Below are 19,795 nucleotides of genomic sequence, written 5' to 3' on the forward strand. Positions count from 1 at the left end.
TGCTCACAGGCCAGGCACACGGTCCCATCCCTCTGGCTGGCCCGACGTCTGTTTTTGGGAAGAGTGTGTCTGATTTCATATCAGTCTCAGGAACCATTCTGGTCTATGAGAGGTGGTGCTGAATGACCAGCCCCATCCAGAGGATTTGTCAAGTAGAAAACATTTTATTTGGGGAGGCAACCCCACCATTTTAACAACAGAAGCACATTTCGGGGTCACTGACAACATGTTGCAGGGACCTGGAAAACCAGCCCCTGGGCAGACGGTCAGTGAGGAAGCCAGGGGTGGGCGGTGCTCTGGGACCACGTCCTGGGACACATGTCCACAAGAGGGTAGTCACAGGGACACAGTCAGGCAAGGGATCAAGGTTGTGAAGGAAAATGGTAAATTATGTTTTTCTATAATTTCTCAATATCTTCCAATTCCAGGACTAATGAGTTTTTTCACTAGTGAAAAAAGGCAAAATTGCCCTGGCTGGTGTGGCTCAGTGGATTGAGTGCCGGCCTGTGAACCTAAGGGTCCCAGGTTCAATTCCTAGTCAGGGCACATGCCTGGGTTGTGGGCCAGGTCCCCAGTAGGGGGCAAGCAAGAGGCAACCACACATTGATATTTCTCTCCCTCTTTCTCCTTCCCTTCCCCTCTCTAAAAAAAATAAATAATAATTTTTTAAATAAAGGTAAAACTTGCCCTTGTTGGCACAGCTCAGTGGATTGAGCACGGGCCTATGAATGAAAAGGTCGCTGGTTCGAATCCCAGTGTAGGGCACATGCCTGGGCTGCAGGCCAGGTCCCCAGTAGGGGTGGGTGAGAGGTAACCACACATTGACGTTCCTCTCCCTCCTCCTCTGTCTGAAAATAAATAAATAAAATCTTAAGAAAAAGGTAAAGCTTTACGTTTTTGTACGGTTTTTGGGGTGTCACTTAAATATTTTATAATGTACTAACTTATTCAGATGTGAGAAAACCAGGCAGCCTGTGCAGGTTCATCAGAGGTTTTCCACAAGGTGTTCTGAAGAATTCCAAGAGGAAGACAATGAATGGGAACGGAAAGCTTGTCACGGTGCCGCCGAGGAGCGGCGTGGGGAGGCCCGGTGCCTCGGGCTGGTTTCTCCATCTGAGGGGTAGGTGGTTGGGGGGGTGACCTTGCAGAGCCTGCCTGCCTTCACACGACTGTTACTCAGAAAAGAAACAGCTGGACCTGCGCCACTCGGCTTATGCTTCACCCCAGACACGGAGGCCGTCGCTGCTGTTTTAGACTTAGGCTCATCCGCACGTACTGGTGTTGCAGACCAGCAGCTCCTGAAGGCTTCCACGACTTCTTCACTGGAAGAAGGTCAAGGCCCTTGCTGTGCATCGCTTGCCTCCAGGAGCGAGGTGGATGCCCGTCCACTCAGGCTCTAACCTCACTCTCCTGCCCTCTCTTTGGTGTGGCCGTCGGGAATCACACTACCGACTAATTCCTAGCCGACTGCCACCTCCTCTATCCCCACGTGGTCACTTGTGTGATTCGCTCTGCGTTTAGGGGTCAGGAACACAGATTTTGGAGTCAGTCCAGTGTCCTGTGGGTGGAGACTGGATCGGCCACTTCCAAGCTGTGTGACTCAGGCAATGGAGCTTCCTGACCCTGGGCTCTCTTGTGGGCAAAGGGGCCAGTGACAACCGCCGGGGGATGACCGCACGGTGCTTCATACAGTGACTGATGTTCAGCAGAAAACCCTCCCTCCGGCTTCTTCTCCTGGCCCTATGTACAGCAGAACCCCTCTTCCCGAGGTCTGCAAAGAGTAAACAGGGGAGTGTATGTATGAGGGCTTCGCTGGGCCTTGCACGCAGTGGGGATTTAACCACTTTGCTGCTATCTCCTCACATTCCAATTCCGACATTCCTCTGGCAGCGCGCACACCGAACCTGGAACCGTTCAGAGAGGGCCGCCCTGGTGCAAGGGAAGCAGGAACATCCACCCACGTGGCAGTCCCCGCTGGCGACAATGCACTGAGCTGCATCCTCGCGGCATGCACCCTGTTCTCCAGGTGCGTTCTACGTTGGTGAAGATGCAACTCCACAGAAGAGATGGGCCTCAGCACTCCCGCCTGCGGTTCCTTTCTTTTTCCTACCATAGTTTTCTTTCCCTGCCAACGTCAATTATACAACACACTGTTTGCCCCCTTCACAATACACCAAACCCCATTGTTTTAAACAAATAAATAACCGTTAACTAATGACAAACAAAATACACCTTTGCAAGGCAGGGCTAACTATGAGAACTGTAAAAGGGGCTTGTTCCTTCCTGAAGAACCACTACAAACTGTTTTTTTTCTGCAAATGTTAATGGTTCCTTCCAGAACCTCATCACAGTTACAAGTGCAGGATTAGATGGATTTGATGGACCTGGGTTAAATGGCTACTTCCTGATTATTAAAAAATTAAACTAGACAAAGAGGAAGTAAATGGTGATGGAAGGAGACTTGACTTGGGGTGGTGAATACACAGTACAATACAGAGATGATATATTACAGAATTGTACACCTGAAACCCTGTATAATATTATTAACCAATGTCACCCCAATAAATTCAATAGAATAAAAAAATAAAATTAAACTAGATGACGAGGAAGAATATCCAGTCTGCAAGGCCTTCTTTAATCACAGTAATAAATGGCTTAATGTGCTATTGATTAAGTACTAGAGATGAGAAGTTTCATTTTTAATAAATATCACATTCAATAAAAGGTTAGACTGCGCCTTTCATCATTACTGAATAGCCAAGGTCACTGGCTCAGTATTTCCTAAGTGATAAACTCTATCATTATCATAAAAATACCTATTATCATTTCAAAATGTGCTATCATTAAAAATGATACCTAAAGTTACACACTTCTAAATTCTATAATAAAATTAAGAGATGTATCATGATTTAAGTATGAAGAGTTTCATCTTAGTCCTCTGGTTATATTTTCAATAAAAAGTAAATATAAATTCAACCTATGCAGATCATAAATTCCTAAATGAAAAGGTCCTCTGTGAGCTGATTGTGGAGCTTAGTGGTTAGGGGTCTGTTAAAATTGTTGGACTGTTTGCGATACTACGTAAAAACGAAATTTCCACAATAAGGCACACAAAAAGTAAAAAGGCATACAGAATGGAAAGTAGAATTGTAGTTGCAGACGTCATCTATTTCAAAAATCATAAAGAATCTACAAAACAGCTACTAAGTAATTTTAGCAAGGTCGTGGGACAGACGGCTAAGGTGCAAACCTCAACACAAAACCGGAAATGTAAAAAGACAATAGCGTCGGAGCACCATCCACGCGCACGCACTAGGCAGGACGAAATTTAACAAGCACGCGCAGAGCCGGCGCGCTGCAAACCACGGACAGAAGTGAAAGAGGACCGGGAAGGATGGAGAGAGAAACCGTCTTTGTGCACCAGAAGGTTTGGTATTTTTGAGATGTCAAAATTTCCCAAAGTGATGAAAGAGTCAGTGCAATCCAATCGGAATCCCAGCATCTACGACAAGAAGAGAAGGACAGGGCGGAGTTTGAACGCTACTCTAGTGAAGCTGGTATAAACTCAAATCAGAGCGTTACAACTTCAGGATGTAAATGCAGCCACAAAGAAAATGGTTATAAAATATACGTGAAAGGAAATGAGGAGGGAATTAAAGCGTCTTGCTACAAGAAATCAGCTGCACACAAAGGACAGTAATGAGGGAAAGGAGGGACAAAAAGCTACAAAGCACACTGAAGACAAATAGCAAAGTGGCAGAAATAAGACCATCTTATTAATTACTTTAAATGCTTTAAATTACTTTAAATGGATTAGATTCTTCAATCAAAAGGCAGACCTGGCAGAATGGATAAGAAAAAAAAAAAGCCCAACTATATGCTGGCTACAGAGATCTGCTTCAGACTGAAACCAGAAACAGGCTGAAGGTGAAAGGCTGAAGACAGACACTGCTGGTAACCGGCAAAGAGCAGGGGTGCCTATGCTGCTGTCAGACAAAGTAGACTTTGCATCAGAAACGTGACCGGACAGAAAGGGCATGATGTGTAAACAGAAGGCTCAATACAGCGAGAAGACAGAAGGATCCAATGACAGACCATCAAAATGAACGAAGCAAAAATCGACAGACCGAAGGGCGGGATGCGTAGCTGGAGACTTCAGTGCCCCACTCTCAGTGATGGTGACAAGTCAGACGCTTGAACCACACATCGACTGGATCTAACAGATATTATGTGTCTAAAACACTCTACCCCACAAGAGAACACAGAGTCTTTTTAAGTGCATGTGAACATTCTCCAGGAGAGACCATATGCTAAGCCACAAATTAAGTCTCAACAGGTTTAAAAATGCAGATACACAAGGCAGCTTCTCTAAGTACAGAGGGATGCAGTCAGAAACCAGCAGCAGAAAGAAAACCAGACAATGCACAAATTTATGGAAATGAAACACATTTTAAACAACCAATGGCTCAGAGAAATCACAAGGAAAACTAGAAAATACTGAGAGACAAATGAAAATAAGCAGAACAGACCACAACTTAGTGGATGCAGAGACCACAGTGCTAAGGGGGAGGCCGACCGCTACGAACATTCACAGTAAAAATCAAGAAGGATCTCCAAGCAACAACCTAACCTTGCAAGTTAAGAAACTAGGAAAAAAAACACCCAAAGCTAGTAGAAGGAAATAATAAAGATGAGAGCAGAGATAAAGGAAAACAATAGGAAAAAACTAACGAAACCCAAAGTTGGTTCTTTAGAAAGGTTCTTCAAAACCTGACAAAACCATAGTCGACTGACCAAAGAAAAGACTCAAATTACTAGGCTCAGAAATGAAAGTGGGGATATTACTGATGATTCCACAGGAACACAAAAGTACTATAAATAGAACCACTGAACTTAGAACCCAAAACAGCATTCACCCCCCGACTCCTCAGATGCAAGTACTTGAAACAGTGCGCTTAGACAGTGGGCTCTCAGTTTCTGTGGGTTTTGTGTTCACGGATTCAACCCACCGCAAAAAAAAAAAAAAAAAAAAAAAAAAAAAAAAAAAAAAAAAAAAAAAAAAAAAAAAAGACTATGTAAATATGGTGCAAAGCTGACTCAAATGATACACTGCATTTCATTTTCCCGAACATTTTTTTATTATTCCTGGAGCTAACAACTGCCTCATTTTTTTCTTTTGCTTTGTTTTTCTACGTATCACTGGTACTTCTCCAAATCCTCATGGTAATTCCTTCTATTAAAGACTGCTATTACTCCTCTCAGTATCAAAATACCAAATAGCTCACCAATCCCATGTTCTCTCCCCATGCGGCACTCCTCCCAGGGCTCTCTGCGCTGAGTGGCTGTCAGGCCCGCTCCTTGAGCTTCGTCCCGGGGTTTCCCATCACCTCTTCCAGGGCATCTCTCCTGGGTGGCTCCCCCTTTTCTTTACCAGATGCCTTTCTCTCTCTTGGTTGTCCTCCTTATTTTGGTGGAGCTCAATCTCCAGTAGTTTCCTTTGCAAAGACTGGTTGGGATCCAACATTTAGACTTTGCCGATCTCGAAATGTCCTCAATCTGCCTGCACACTTCGTAGTTAGCTGGTACAGAATCCTGGCGTGGAGACATGCTTCCCTCAGGATTTTCACCGTGCTCCACTGCCTTCTAGCTCATACAGCACCACCGGTGAGACATTTGTGTCGCCAGTCCCCAATCCTTTGGGAGATGTTTGCAAACAGGACTTTCTTTAACCCGCACTTTCCCTTAGTATGGTCTTTTCCCATCCACTGTGCTAGTCACTTGACTGGCCCTTTTCATACAGAGTCTCCTATCTTTCTTTTCTTTAAAAATTAAGTATATTTTATTGACTATGCTATTACAGTTTTCCCAATTTCCCCCCTTTACACCCCCTCCGCCTTGCACCCCCCAACCCTCCAGCATCCCCCGCTTTAGTTCATGTCCATGGGTTGTACATGTAAGTTCTTTGAGTTCTCTGTTTCCTATGCCATTCTTAACCTCACCCCATCTATTTTATGCCTTCCAATTATGCTTCTTATTCCCTGTACCTTTCCCCCCATTTCCCCCCCTCCCCCTCCCAACTGAACACCCTCCATGTGATCTTCATTTTTGTGACTCTGTTTCTGTTCTAGTTGTTTGCTTAGTTTGTTTTTATTATTTTTTAGATTCAGTTGTTGATAGTTGTTTGTTGTCTTGTCACCATTCAGTTATGATCTTCTTCTTTTTCTTAGATAAGTCCCTTTAATATGTCATATAATAAGGGCTTGGTGATGAGGAACTCCTTTAACTTGACCTTATCTGGAAAACACTTTATCTGCCCTTCCATTCTAAATGATAGCTTTGCTGGATAGAGCAATCTTGGATGTAGGCCCTTGCCTTTCATGACTTGGAATACTTCTTTCCAGGCCCTTCATGCCTGCAGGGTCTCTTTTGAGAAATCAGCTGACAGTCTTATGGGAAGTCCTTTGTAGGTAACCGTGTCCTTTTCTCTTGCTGCTTTTAAGATTCTTTCCTTATCTTTAATCTTGGGTAATGTAATGATGATGTGCCTTGGTGTGTGCTCCCTTGGGTCTAACTTCTTTGGGACTCTCTGGGCTTCCTGGAAGTCTATTTCCTTTGCCAGATTGGGGAAGCTTTCCTTCATTATTTGTTGAAATAAGTTTTCAATTTCTTGCTCTTGTTCTTCTCCTTCTGGCTCCCCTATGATTTTGATGTTGGAATGTTTAAAGTTGTCCCAGGGGTTCCTAAGCTTCTCTTCATTTTTTTTGAATTCTTGTTTCTTCATTCTGTTCTGGTTACATGTTTATTTCTTCCTTTTGTTCCATATTGTTGATTTGAATCCCAGTTTCCTTCCTGTCACTGCTGGTTCCCTGAATACTTTGCTTTATTTCACTTTGGGTAACTTTCATTTGTTCTTTCATTTTTTGACAGAGCTCAATCATTTCTACGAGCATCTTGATTACGAGTGTTTTGACTTCCACATCAGATAGGTTGTCTATCTCGTCACTTAGCTCTCTTTCTGAAGCTTTGCTGTTCTTTCATTTTGGCCACATTTCTTTGTCTTGGAGCACCTGCTAAATTGTAAGGGGGCGGGGCCTTAGGTTTTCACCTGGGCAGGGCACCCCTCCTTGCTGCACTGTCTGTGGGGGAGGGGCCAGAGAGGGAACAGTGCAGCTCTCCTGCTCAGCTCTAGCCCCACTTTCCAACGAACTCTCTCATGTGAGACTGGGAGTTTCTCCCGTTGGGCAACTGCCGTCCTCCACTCTGAGTCTCAGTTTCCAGTTCAGCCAGCCCCACCGCCTTGCCCTGGGTTCTCTGGGTCTGCCCCCTACCAGTCTGGTTGGTCTGCTTGACTGTTTCTTTAATTCCATGGTTGTCAGAGTTCCATGCAGTTTGATTATCTGGCACTTCTGGTTGTTTACTGATTTCAGATTGGTGGTTATCCTCCTTTTGGTTGTGTGAGGAAGCGAAGGGTTTCCACCTATGCCTCCGTCTTGGCCAGAACTCTCCTATCTTTTAATTCGGAGTAATTTTCTCATATGAATTGTTTGAGTAATATCTTCCCCCTTCATTTTACTTTATTTAATGTCTAAGTATCAATCTTCTAATTTAAAATTTTTACTTCTTTGGAGATTTCCTCATCTTTATCTTCCAGCCTTGCTAAAGAATTTTTTTGTTATATTTAACTTCTAAATGCTCCTTTTAAACACAACTCTTCCGAAGTGTCGCCGTGCTCTTACCTCTTACATGTCCCCTCTCTGAGGACACCCTAGTTCTCCAACTCCCCACCCTGTCCATGCCCTACAGTTTCCTCACGCTGTGTGTGCAATCCAGGACTCTGCCCTGGAGCCTTCCTCCCTGGACCCCCCATGCTCTCCATGACCGAGGTACCCGCGACAGTCAGGTCCGACGCTGCCACCTGGGAGCTCTCTGTGTGCACAGCCCCTGTGGTCAGAGAACTGGGGGAAGCCTGGGAGGGGCCCTGGGAGCTTCACAGGGCAGTCTTTTCCCTGTGATAGGTTTCTCCAGGGATGTGCCCAGAGAAACCCTGGAAAAAGGGATGTCCTGCTTTGGTTGGGGTACCCCTCTCACCCTCTGCTGTGCCTATGTCTGGGCCCTGAAGACTCTGGTTCACTCCTGCAGGGCACAGCCCTCCCGTCTGCTGCACAGGCAGCTCACACATCCCATCTCACCAGCACGGAGAACCACCACGGAAAAGGAAAGCCTGCCCTGGCTGGTGTGGCTCGGTTGGCTGGGGTGTCATCCAGTAACTGAAGGGTTGTGGGTCTGGTCCCGGGTCGGGGCGCCTATGAGAGCTAACTTGACCGATGTCTCTGTCACATCGACGGTTCTCTCCCTCTCCTTCCCTCTCTAAAGCAATGAAAAAATGTCCTCAGGTGAGGATTTAAAAACAAATTACAGTGAAAAGAAAAACCTGTCAACCTGGTAGCCAAAGAAAAGGGTACCCATTTTTAAATTGCATTTGTTTGTTTACTAGTGAGGTTGAGCCTTTTCCCATATATTAGATTTCTTCTTCAGGAATAACCTACTTGTTTTCTTTGTATTGTTTTCCTACTAGGGTATTCATCTTTCTGATTTCCAAGAGTTTTTTATATATAACATAAATCTTTTATCAAATAAATATATTATAGATTCCTTTGAGGCTTTTGTGTTTGATTTTTTTTTTTAGGTTTTAGTTTTTTCCTGTAACAAACTCAGAAGTTTCTCATTTTTACAAAATCAAAGCTATCAATCGTGTCTTTTCTGACTTGTGCATCGTGCTTAGAAATGTCTCCTGACTCCAATCTCATCATATGCTCTTCCCTTAAATGATTAAGCAACTGAAGTTGTTCCATTTTCTCGTATTTGAATTCGAGTGCGGGAGACCCTCTTTGGAGTCAATGGGACGATGGGTCCCGAGAGGAGGCCCTGCTGTGCTCTGACTCCCCGGCCCCACCTGATAGCGCCAGACACAGCTGCGGGGAGCACGCGGCTGCTCCAGGCTGGGGCTGGTGGACAGGCTAGGCCACGGCTTCCCAAGTGTGTGCGGCCCCCCCAGGGAGTCCCTGAGATCCTTTTATGGGGTCCACAGTCAAAACTATGTTGGTAATAAGACTAAGCTGGTCTTTCCCTTTCCTCATTTTCTTATGAGGCCACATGATGTGTGATAATGGGACGTGTACCTATTCATTCTTATGTTTTCTAGACATTTCTAAGGTGATATTTCAGGGTATAAATATGAGAGTTTTCCTCTGAAAACTCAATGGGCTCTCAGTTATTTTACTGTGTCCTTACGAGCCATCTCTCATTTTATCTGCTGTGGTACCTGTACATAACCTACATCTGTATACATTCATTATTTTTCAGTACATAGTTATTTTTAAATCCTTAAGTCTTCCTCGTGCTTTTTACACTGACATACAAGAAGCACACTTTTATAGGGGACTATTCCGCGTGGTGTGGGGAATGTAGCCCAGCCCGATTTCAGAAAACTGACAAGGAGCAAGGTCGGCACACAGGACCCACTCTCATGGACAGGTTCTTCCGTGGGGAATCAGGCCTGCACTGTACCTAGGCTGCTATGAGGCTTGCTTTTGCTAAAACTCCCTCACCCTGGATTGAGGCAGCAAATGTTTACCGCATATCCTTAACTTCCTGAAGTCTGTGCTAAACCTCCCAAGTATGGAGTGTAACCAGTTCAACCACTTTTCCCCTTGCATCTGCAACATCCTTCTCTTTGAAGTAACCAGCGACATTCTTTCCTTTGTTATCTGTAAAAGGTAGTCGCCTACAGCGAACCTGTGCATAGTAAATGAGGACCATCCTCAATGTACTGTACCCAGAAGAGCAATAAAAGCCTGTCCAGGCAGGGGTCGGGGCCCTCTATCTGACTTAGAGAGCGGCCATGCCGTCCCTTTTTCTCCACAGGACTTCTGTAGTCCGTGTGAATTTGTCTATCGCAGCCACAACGCACAGACCCTGTGGGCCAGGGTCCACATCACACTTTGTGACTTGTTTCACAGTATTTTATCAGCTATCCAGTTTCATTTCTAATTAACATTGCAAGCTATAACCCACGTGAAGTAAAGCTCGCAGGGGCCCACAAGAACTTAAGACTGTCGCAGGGTCCCGAGAGCAGAAAGTCTGGGGGCTGCTGGGTCGCAGGGTCTGGTGGTAGTGAGCCAACCGACATCTCCAGAAGTTATTTAATCTCTCCCTCGCGTTACACGCCCACCTCCGGTCAGCGAGTCACCTGCTTGGCTGTGTCCCCAGGTCTCAGGCTGCCAGAGAAGCCACCCTTGCAACTGCCAACATCACCGAGGCCGAGGGAAGAGCAGAGACCCTTGGGCGCACACTGGCAAGGACACACCTCGGCATGAGGGTGACACACGTTCCTCTCACAGCACTGGCTAGAGCTCGTCGCAGGGCTGCACGCAGCCACGAGGGGACCAGAAGTGCCGGGCCAGCCTCGCTCGGTGCACGGCGCCGGTGGCCGCCACAACGACACAATTTCGCTCAGCAGAGCACGTGAGCAACAAACTCCTACTGACACTGCGGGAAGAGGGCAGCCACCCGGAGTTTTGTGGCCGAAGCCTGTCATTTCAAAAGCTCAAACTTCCAGGCTGTCTCTCCATTGCTGTGTTTCAGCAACTAAGTCCCCACAAACTGTATTCAGTTGGGTTTGGGACGTTTGCCTAATTACCGCAATTGAAGATTCGTTACCATCCACATGCTCCACGAAAATCTGATTGAAATAGACTGTATCAGCTAATAAAAACCTGTACTTTTTTATGATACTCGGTACTCACAGAATTTAAGAAAAAACCAGAGTTCAGAGCCAATCGCCACCCAGAGAGCATGGTGCTTTGTGCTGAGTGAGACCTCTTCACGAAGAGAAAGGGCGCTCGGGCGTAGCTGGCACCCTGGGCGGACAATGACTCCACGGGGGACTCGGCCGCCCACTCCTCAGGCACCGAAACGCGGCCACTGAGCGGGCCTGGGACAAACTTCCTCCTTCACTTTGTAAAGGTTCCCGCCACGCAGTCTGAAGCTTCGCACAACAAAACCACCCCGCCATCCTCTGCCGCCACTTTCCCTGACGAACGCAACTGTCCCCCTCTTCACCAACACGCAGAACCCTTTGGGGGCCTGCTAATAAGCTTCCACACGTGGGCCTCACCCGCACACTGCGGCAGACCCCAGCAATGGAGGAGGACTCGCCCTCTACGCCGGGCACGGCACAGACGGAACCAGCTCGCTCTGCCCGACCCATCTGTGTAAGGAGCTTCGCAAGGAGAACAGAATTTCAGGTGAGGCCAACCCAGGGCTATGGCAAAAATTCAGCTCTATTCAACAGACAAAAGCAAAAACTGGACAAAAATAAACCCCATACACCTGAAACTTCCTCGCTCCTACAAATATCATTCCTGGTGCTAAAACTGCAAGTGGAGGATGGTCGCTGACTGTCGGACAGGGGGACAGGCCCTGCAGGGGAGGCCGAGCTTCCCTTCGCCGGCAGGGGTGCAATCTTGCATGGAGGCTGCATGGGCCTTGGCTTACCTGGGCTCCAGCCTACAGCATGTGTCTGAATTTGTTGTCTTCCTCTTGTACCTGACTTTAAACAAATTCTAAAAGGGAAAATTCAGATTTTTCCAAACTGGTAATTGATGAACTCCTTTTAATGATTCCAGTGAGCTCCCCTAGAATGTTTAGAGGGTTTTACCGGTAAAAACAGTGACGATCTTTGATGACGTGTCTAAGATGGGGGAGTTTACCTGATGGTGAGCCCCTGACCCAAAAGCTGGGCTAGAAATGAGTAACGTGGCAGCCCAGCTCAAATCGAACCTCGGTCGGTACAACAGGTGGCCGTAGGAGAGTGACAGGCAGCCTACAGAGGGGGACCAGGTATTTACAAAGTGTCTCCCAGGCAAAGGGCTCCGAAGTCGACAAGAGCATTCCTTATTAACTTTTAGGCTCATGGCAGTAATAAAAATATACTGGCGTTTACTCTCCACAATAAAATTATTGTCTGGATTTTACAGACAAAGAAACAGGCCCAGAGAGGTGATGTAACTTGCCCCAGACCAGGCCGCTAGAAAGTCAAACTCACACCCGACCTCAAGGGCCTTGCTGTTTAAGCCTATGACACGTTTCCAAGCTCCACGGCCATCTCCGGCCTTTCCCAAGATCACCAACAAAAGCTCGCGGGCGCCTAACATGCAGGCACTGGGCTGGGGGTCCCAGCTGTCCCTCCCCGACACCGCGGAGCAACACCGCGGAGCAACACCGCGCCGCCCGGTGGACACACTGCCTTTCACAGTATTTGGGAAGTTGGCCTCCTGTGGCCATTTTCAGACTCTTCACTTTGGAGAAGTGGGCTTAAGAGAGAAACAATCACATCATGGATGAGTCAGAAAGGCAAATCAGGAGACTGATCAAACAATTCCAAGTTTCTACAACTAGGAATAACCTTTGACCCTAAGTCAGGGGGAAAAAATCACAAAATTTACAGAACACATTAACCCCCACAAGTCAATGTAAGTTCCAAAAAGTATTAGGCAACCAGCACCCACAGAACCCTAAACACTAAAAAGAAGAAAGGCCAGGCCCACGTGACCTTCAAGGTTTCCAGGGCAGAGGGTGACTCCTGCCCCCCAGGGCCAGTCTCTGCCAACCTCGAGTGCAGGTATGGGTGGGCCAGAGCTGCAGAAATTCTGATTCCTGGTCAGAGGTCATTCCAAGGGCTTAGGCAATATTTTCCTACTACTGTACAATTTTGTTTTTTATTTCTCATCCTGGTCACGTCCACATTTATCTGGTGCCCTTGAGGCTCAACAGTTAAAAAAAAAAGGCCAATATCTTAGAGAAATGAGCTCAAGTTCCTTTCTGGGTCAAAATTAATGGTTCGGATCCCATCTTCACATCCAGAGCTTGGCTTATTTTTCTCTAAAAGCCTGACCGTACACTTTCTCTCGTCCGTGTCCATCGTTACCCCCTGCCCACTTGCGCAGACTGCTGGCGGTTGAGGTCTGCTGGCATTTTACTACTGAGGAATGTTCTGGCTCCCGCAAACCAAGGAGGGAACACTGTGCACTTGCGGCGTGCGGGCCGAGATCCAGGTGGGATCCAGCCGCAGGCTCTCGCCCCGAGGAGGCTCCACTTCGAGCTCCGAGCCTCTTCAGAGGAGCAGGGTCTGGCACTGTGGTGGCAGTAACAGAGCAGCAAGGTTCCTGGTGACCCTTTTAAACACTTTTGCTATTTGATTTATTCATCTGTTAGTTGTCATAAATCCTTTCTTGAACAAGGCAGGACATAAATAAAATATACAAGTAAAATTAAAACAAAAATGTAAGCCCTGGCCAGTGTGACTCACTTGGTTGGGCGTTGTCCTGCAAACCGAAAGGTCTAGGTTTCAGTTCCCGGTCAGGACAGGTACCCGGGTTGCGGGTTTGGTCCCCAGTCCGGGCGCATTTTGACAGGTCCAAAAAGGCAACTGATTGCTGTTTCCCTCTCTTTCTCCCTTTTCCTCTCTCTAAACCCTCTTTCTCTAAAAAGCAATGAAAAAATGCCCTCAGGTGGGGATTAAAAGAAAAAGAACATTTAATAAAAAGTAAACTAAAATTCCACAGACAGCAAAACGTGCTGCTTATATGCCCCATATTTTCTTCTCCACTGTTTTATTACTGAACTCACAGCAAATATAAAAGCTTTCAATTGAATTCTCTGTAAGGAAGCAAAAAGAAAAGAAAGGTATTTTGGTAGATAATGCAGAAGAAGAGCATTAAACTTTCAGGAAGCAATTGACTGAAATGCCCAAAGCAGGAAGGTAGTAACTAGCTTACAGTTCATTAAAGAAAACACACTTTAAAATCTAACCGCATGGTGCTTGCTGATCACATGAGCTACCAGTGTAACTAGCTGAGTATCCTGATAGCGACCTCCACCCTGTGTGGAGACCACCGGATGCCTCCCTGGACGGGGCCTGGCACACCCTTGGCCAGCAGCGCTCACTCTCGTTGTCACTGGCTGGCAGCACCTTGGCCTCTGGTCAGGTCCTCCCCTCCCTGCCTGCCCGTCAGAGCCGACAGCTCACAACTATTCCTTTGGGTCCCGCTCTGCCTTCACCCAGACCCTTTAGGGACTACGCCTGTTCCCTGCTCCCACATTCAGTGAGCCCCAGCTTCTGGGAACCCCTCCCCTCTGCCCTCCAAGTCAAACTCATGACCGGGCAGGAGGCAGAGTTCAGAGAGATAACTCTTTTGAAGGGGAAACAACAACTTGGGGTTTTGAACAGCAAGAGCAAAGAAAGCTTTGGGAAGTCATAACCTAACGCTAACCCTGAGCTCCGGCACTCCCTCTTTCCTCAGCACACAGGACAGGTGGCAAGTCTGGCCAGGACGAAGCATGCCACCCCTTTCTACGGGCGTGCACGGCTTTTTAAATTCAGCAAAACCCCACGCTTATAAAAATTCAGGAAATAACAATAAATATTATCTGAATATCTGCGTCCGCCAGGCATTTTGTTACCTCCTCGCTTCACTGCAATACTCCAGTGTACAGCATCCCAGCCACAGACAGTGCTTAACACATTAGTCCACGGTAGCCGACACTTCAATGCCAAAGGAACGGCAGAGCGGTCAAACTATACAGCCTAGAGGCCCGAAACTCCCAGACTGGTAAAACGGATTCACACACGGGCCTGGCCCCGGCGCTCTAGAGTAGCTCCCTTGGGCTCTCAACAGCTCTGTGGCCTGTGGCACATCATTCACTGGAGACTCTGCAAGGACTTGTTCAAGGTCACCCAAATGGCAGTGTGGGCTGAAACTCCCACTCTTAATGACCAAGCTCCTTGGCCTCTTCACTTGCGAGAATGTGAGCATCTGGGCAAGCCAGGCTTTTGAACAACCGAGGCTCAGCACCACTCGCCCCGTGCAGTTTAACCTCAGTCACGGTTTAAACGTGAAACTTCGAACGTAACGTGGTAGATGGGAAACTCAAAGGCCTTCTCAGCCCCACGTCTGTATGGCTCCTTAAGACCCATCGTGAGGTTAGATAAGCAGTGAGCGAACACACGCAGCACCTCACCGCTGCAGAGGGCCTGAGTGTGCCCAGGGCTTGGCTGACCCTTCGAACTCCGTTTCTGCAGATGACCACCCCCTGCTGGCTGGGAGTGGGTCACTTTGTGAAATGGCGCTTTCCTCCCATCGGCAGCCCCCACCTGAATGTTTAGCCCCACTCTCTGGTGCGGGCCAAAGCTAGGGAAACCCAGACAACCAAAAAACGCGGAAAGAACAACGTACCCTATACCAGGGAAGGAACGCAAATGCAGGGACCCTGGGAAAACCTTCTATTGGCAGGTGATGATTCTAGTTTCACGGCTGTTAATTTAGGAAGGGCGAGGACCACAGAACATGGCCCTTCCTACAAGTACCGCATGGAAAAAACCTTTTTACTTAAGTGTACTTTTTACTTAACTGTGTTTCTTATTTGTTTAAAACTTCAAAAGGAGACTGGCGCCTTCAAGACTAAATCGGCTGGGATCAGAGATCTATCTTGAAACCAGGTATCAGCCCTGCTGAATGACAGGTGCAAAGTAAACTCTTTCAAAGGTAATTCAACATTGATAAAGTAGGAACTGCCAATTATTTAGGAATAAATTAGGTTTAAAATGTACCAATTAAAATGTCTAAAAAAAATACAAAGATCAAGAAAAATTTACTCTGATTTACTGTTCAGGAATCCTTTTTCCAAATAAATTTTGGGAAACCTGTCTTAGAAATCTCAGCTCAGGTAGATTTTAGGCACCTGTGATGCATCTGACCACACACAGCCAGAGATGCTGGACAGGTTTTGGTGTGCCCAGGAGATGACAAATAACTCCTCCCTCCATGTGAGGCAGCCGGTGGCTCCACTCTGTAAACAAGAGATCCAGAACACTAGAGAAAGGGAATCGTTAAGGATCAGTTAAATCTTCTTTATAGCAGAATTAGGTGGTCCCGTCTAGCTACCTGCCTGCTTCACTATCTGGGACACGATTTACGGGGGGATGTTTTAAAATTTAAAACCTGGGAATTTTTTTTTTTTACTCCTCACCGAAGGACATACCCATTGGTTTTAGAGAGAGGGGGATGAGAGAGAGAAACATGGGTTGCCTACAAAATCTGCAACCCAGGCACGTGTTGCGACCTGGAATCAAACCTGCAACCCTTTGGCTCAGGGGATGAGGCTCCGACCAACTGAGCCACACTGGCCAGGGATGGGAAGGGAGATTCTTACGCGGATTTTTGATGTTTCTAATTACTCCAATTGTAACTATGTTTTCTGATTCTAATTTTTAAATACAATTCGCTAGTTTTGTATCGGGTTGCTTCCATTTGAGATTTCTAGGGAGAAGTCTCTGAACTTCCCGAACACCGTTTGGAAGATATTCTTTTGAAGGTAGTCCGACCACGTACTGGTGGGAAGAGTGTCTGACCTCCTGCAGTTACACTGAAACAGCCTCAAGCTGCAGAACTGACAGCAAATGTACAAACCGGTACCGGGACCCTCTTTCCACCACACTTGTAAGATTACTTCTCCTTTTCCTCTCATTCTCCAGTTAAAACACTTCTGGTTACTTTCTGACTTCACACACATACAAATCCCAGAAAAAGGTCAAGTCCAGAGATCACCTTTAGAGCTTCTCTTATGGAATCCGGAGATGAAATCCACACAGGACACCTTTTACAGAGCTTTCTGACAAAGTCGACACTTTGCAAGAAGACATGTTTTATAGGGATTTCACTTACAGCCATACATATGGGAAGTGCCTTCACTCGTTGGGAACAGTTAAAAAAAAAAAAAAAAAAGAAAGAAAGAAATAATTCTTTGTCTCTCACCCATCAATCAATCCAGTAACAATGACAGGTCCTCAGATTCCAGCAGCTTCAAGAGACACTTCTGACAAATGTTTACCTAGAACTGGCTAAGCCTATTATTGCAGATCTTTTTGATAATTTGCAGCTAAGATTCAGTAGGTCTGGTAAACAGGTCGGTGGCTGCTCAATTACTGATAACCCAGACTAACTATAAAGAAGTGGTAAGAATGTCATGTCTGGCTTCAGAAAAGCTGGTTTCATTTACCACTTTGCTCCTAAGAACTGAAGAAAGCTTAAAGAATAACTAGCCAAGTACAGGGTCCAGCACAAATAACGCTCCTTTTTCATTACAAAATTTTTTATTACAAAATCATAAGCATGTAATTCTGTAATTGTAGCAACATCACACTCAAGCACACCATATACTATTTTAGGGGAAATGTTCATATTAAAACTATAAATTATTACACCCATATCATTACCCTTCCAACCACACTCAAGCAGGCCTTATTTCTGCCGGACCCTGTAACTTCACTGAAAGGGAAAGAACCCAAAGACCAAAGTGATTTACCCAAAACCTTACTATTAGTTACAAAAACCTCCAGGTGCCCTATGACAGCCTTAACATGAATTCCAATTCTCAAAAATAATTCATCAGGCACTTTCACAGCAAAGAGTTGCTAACACAGTTGAGGGGTTTTTATGTGAGGCGCTGAAGAACGCAGTACCAGAAGCAGCAGCTCTGCTGTCTCAGGATAGGTAAGCCAGGGTGACGGCAGAGAGGTCAAGGGCTGGGGCTCTGAATCAGCCTGCCCAGGGCTGAATTCAGGCTCCTGCACTTCCTAGTGGTTGCCTCAGTTTTCTCAAGTTTTCCTACCTTAAGGGCTGACCTGAGAATTAAATGAGATAATGCAATATGAATATGAAGTGTTTATTCAGCTCAGTGGCCCTGCACCAAGTGAGCACTCAAAAACAAACAAACAAACAACCCCCCCCAAACGTTAGCTATTAAATATCATGCAGATCAGCAATGACTGACAATGCATATGTGACCAGTTTTGCCTACGATAGCCAAACCTAGATAGGTCTGATCTCTGGAATTAGGGGTTCCCTGGCAGGACTGGGAAGACCGAACCCAGCAGCTTAGAGATAAATTTCCACTTTCTGGCCTGACCTTGGAAGCCTTCCTGTCCTTCACGATGATCTCGACTGGCAAGGCAACAAAGGAAACGTACGGGGTCCCTACTACGTGCCAGACACAGTGTGAGACTCTGTCTTACTATCTTCTATTCGAAGACAGAACAGGGTATAAGCACTTATGTCGACACAGACGTGCACGCCGAGGCCGTGCCTGGGGCGCCACTTTGCTCCCGGCTTCAGAGCTTCGTCCTTCCTTATCTACAGCCTCCGAATTGGTGCTGTAAGTCCAGGAGGCTCTTCCTTCAACTTCCCGGAAGCTGCCCAGGGGAAAGAAGGGCACAAGACAAACGCCTTTGAGCCTGGACTCACTTCAGGGGCCGGACAGACCCCTGGGGAGGTCGCCTGATGGCTTTGACCTTGCTACTCGATACTCAGTTTCCCATCCTGCCCATCGGGGTCGTTGACACAGCCCCTTGGCCAGGGCAGGTGGGTGAGCCGAGCGTGGCAGCAGGTCCTGAGGGCCTGGGAACCCCACTGCCGTCTTCACCACGGAACCCTTTGCCCTCCTGTGGGTGCGAAAACTCTGGCCTTGCCTGGACCCAGCACATGCGGCGCAGTGGCCGCCGAGAGCAGGGGCAGAGACCTGCTGGGACGCCCCCAGCACGAGGGTCTGGTCGCTCGGGACCGCCTGCTCGGCTGGCGGTGGCGCGTGTCTGGTGGGGGTCACGCGGCCTCCTCACCTGCCCTGGCCACCCGTGGCGGGAACGGGGCAGTCGCCGCCAGTCGGGCCCTCCCGAATGACCAGGCCCGGCCTCAGTCCCGACGGCATTGCGCCGTAGGCCTCACCTCCCTGCGCACGTTCAGCAACGAGTAATAGTCTTCATTGTCCAGCTCCTCTTCGCTCAAGGCCGTCGCCATCTTCTCAACCTTTCACCCCGCTAAACCGGCAAGGCGGTGCTCAAGAGGGACCCGCATTCGGCGGCACGCACAGCGTGGGCCGGCCGGCCGCACCACAGCGGCCCCTGGCGGCCCGGAGTCTCGCCGCTGCCGCCACCGCCAGCTCCCAGTAGCGGCGCGCCTGCGCCCTGCGCCCCCGTGCCTTGCGCCCCCTCGCGGCCGAGGGCAGGACTCTAGCCGGGGCCCCCACCGCGTGCTGCCGGTACTCTTCAGCCCAGCGGGCACCGCTAGGGTTGTGCCTGGGCTGGAAGGGAGACTTTGCAGCCACAGTCGGTGGTCGTCACCCCCTGGGCGCCGCAGAGAAAAGCCCTTGCGACAACTCCCTGTCTACCCTATGGCCCCGTTGTGGGGCGTACCAGGTTACCAGCTAGCCCCACCTGGGCGGCACTTGTGAGCCCACCACGGCCGGAGGCTCCTCGAGGCTACACTTGCACAGGACACCTCTAGAATGGGGTTTGTTCCGCTGCCATCGTTCTTCGCCATTTGTCTTGACCACTCAGAACCTTGATGGGAGGGTGGGCCTCCTCGTTTCCTTTTTTATTATTGCCCTATATTTAGGAACATCAGGCTGTTTTTCTGCTGCTTAAATGAGGAGACAATACCCATTTGGTTCCTAATATAATCGTCTCTGGCAGGCGCGTATACTTACAACCCCCACCCCAGAGCGGTTCTCTTGTCAATTTCTACCTTATAACTTAGCGGTGGAGCCTAATTGATTTCAACCTGGTGCCTGCTGTTTGGTGCATTATTAAAGATGTCTCGGTTACAATCACCTAAATAATTTAAATGTCTTCCAAATGATGCAGTTATCAAGAGAGGGTGGACCATGGGGCTCCCGTGCTCGC

At 47.6% G+C, this 19,795-nt stretch overlaps 1 protein-coding gene across 2 annotated transcripts in view; it reads right to left on the reverse strand.

Annotated features, from left to right (window-relative positions):
- DNAJC11 (DnaJ heat shock protein family (Hsp40) member C11) overlaps positions 1-18,963 on the reverse strand; it is a 51,313-nt gene extending 32,350 nt beyond the window's left edge. Inside the window, exon 1 of one of the 2 annotated variants that reach the window (XM_024554177.3) lies at positions 18,840-18,963. In XM_024554177.3, the coding sequence (XP_024409945.2) occupies positions 18,840-18,911 (72 nt within the window). In that variant the 5' untranslated portion in view covers positions 18,912-18,963. Of the gene's footprint in view, positions 1-18,733 lie in introns of both variants that reach the window. The other variant, XM_045190459.2, reaches the window with a different exon arrangement.
- Positions 18,964-19,795: the final 832 nt, after the last annotated feature.

This window comes from Desmodus rotundus, chromosome 3 (genome assembly GCF_022682495.2).
Source record: "Desmodus rotundus isolate HL8 chromosome 3, HLdesRot8A.1, whole genome shotgun sequence".
Taxonomy (NCBI): domain Eukaryota; kingdom Metazoa; phylum Chordata; class Mammalia; order Chiroptera; family Phyllostomidae; genus Desmodus; species Desmodus rotundus.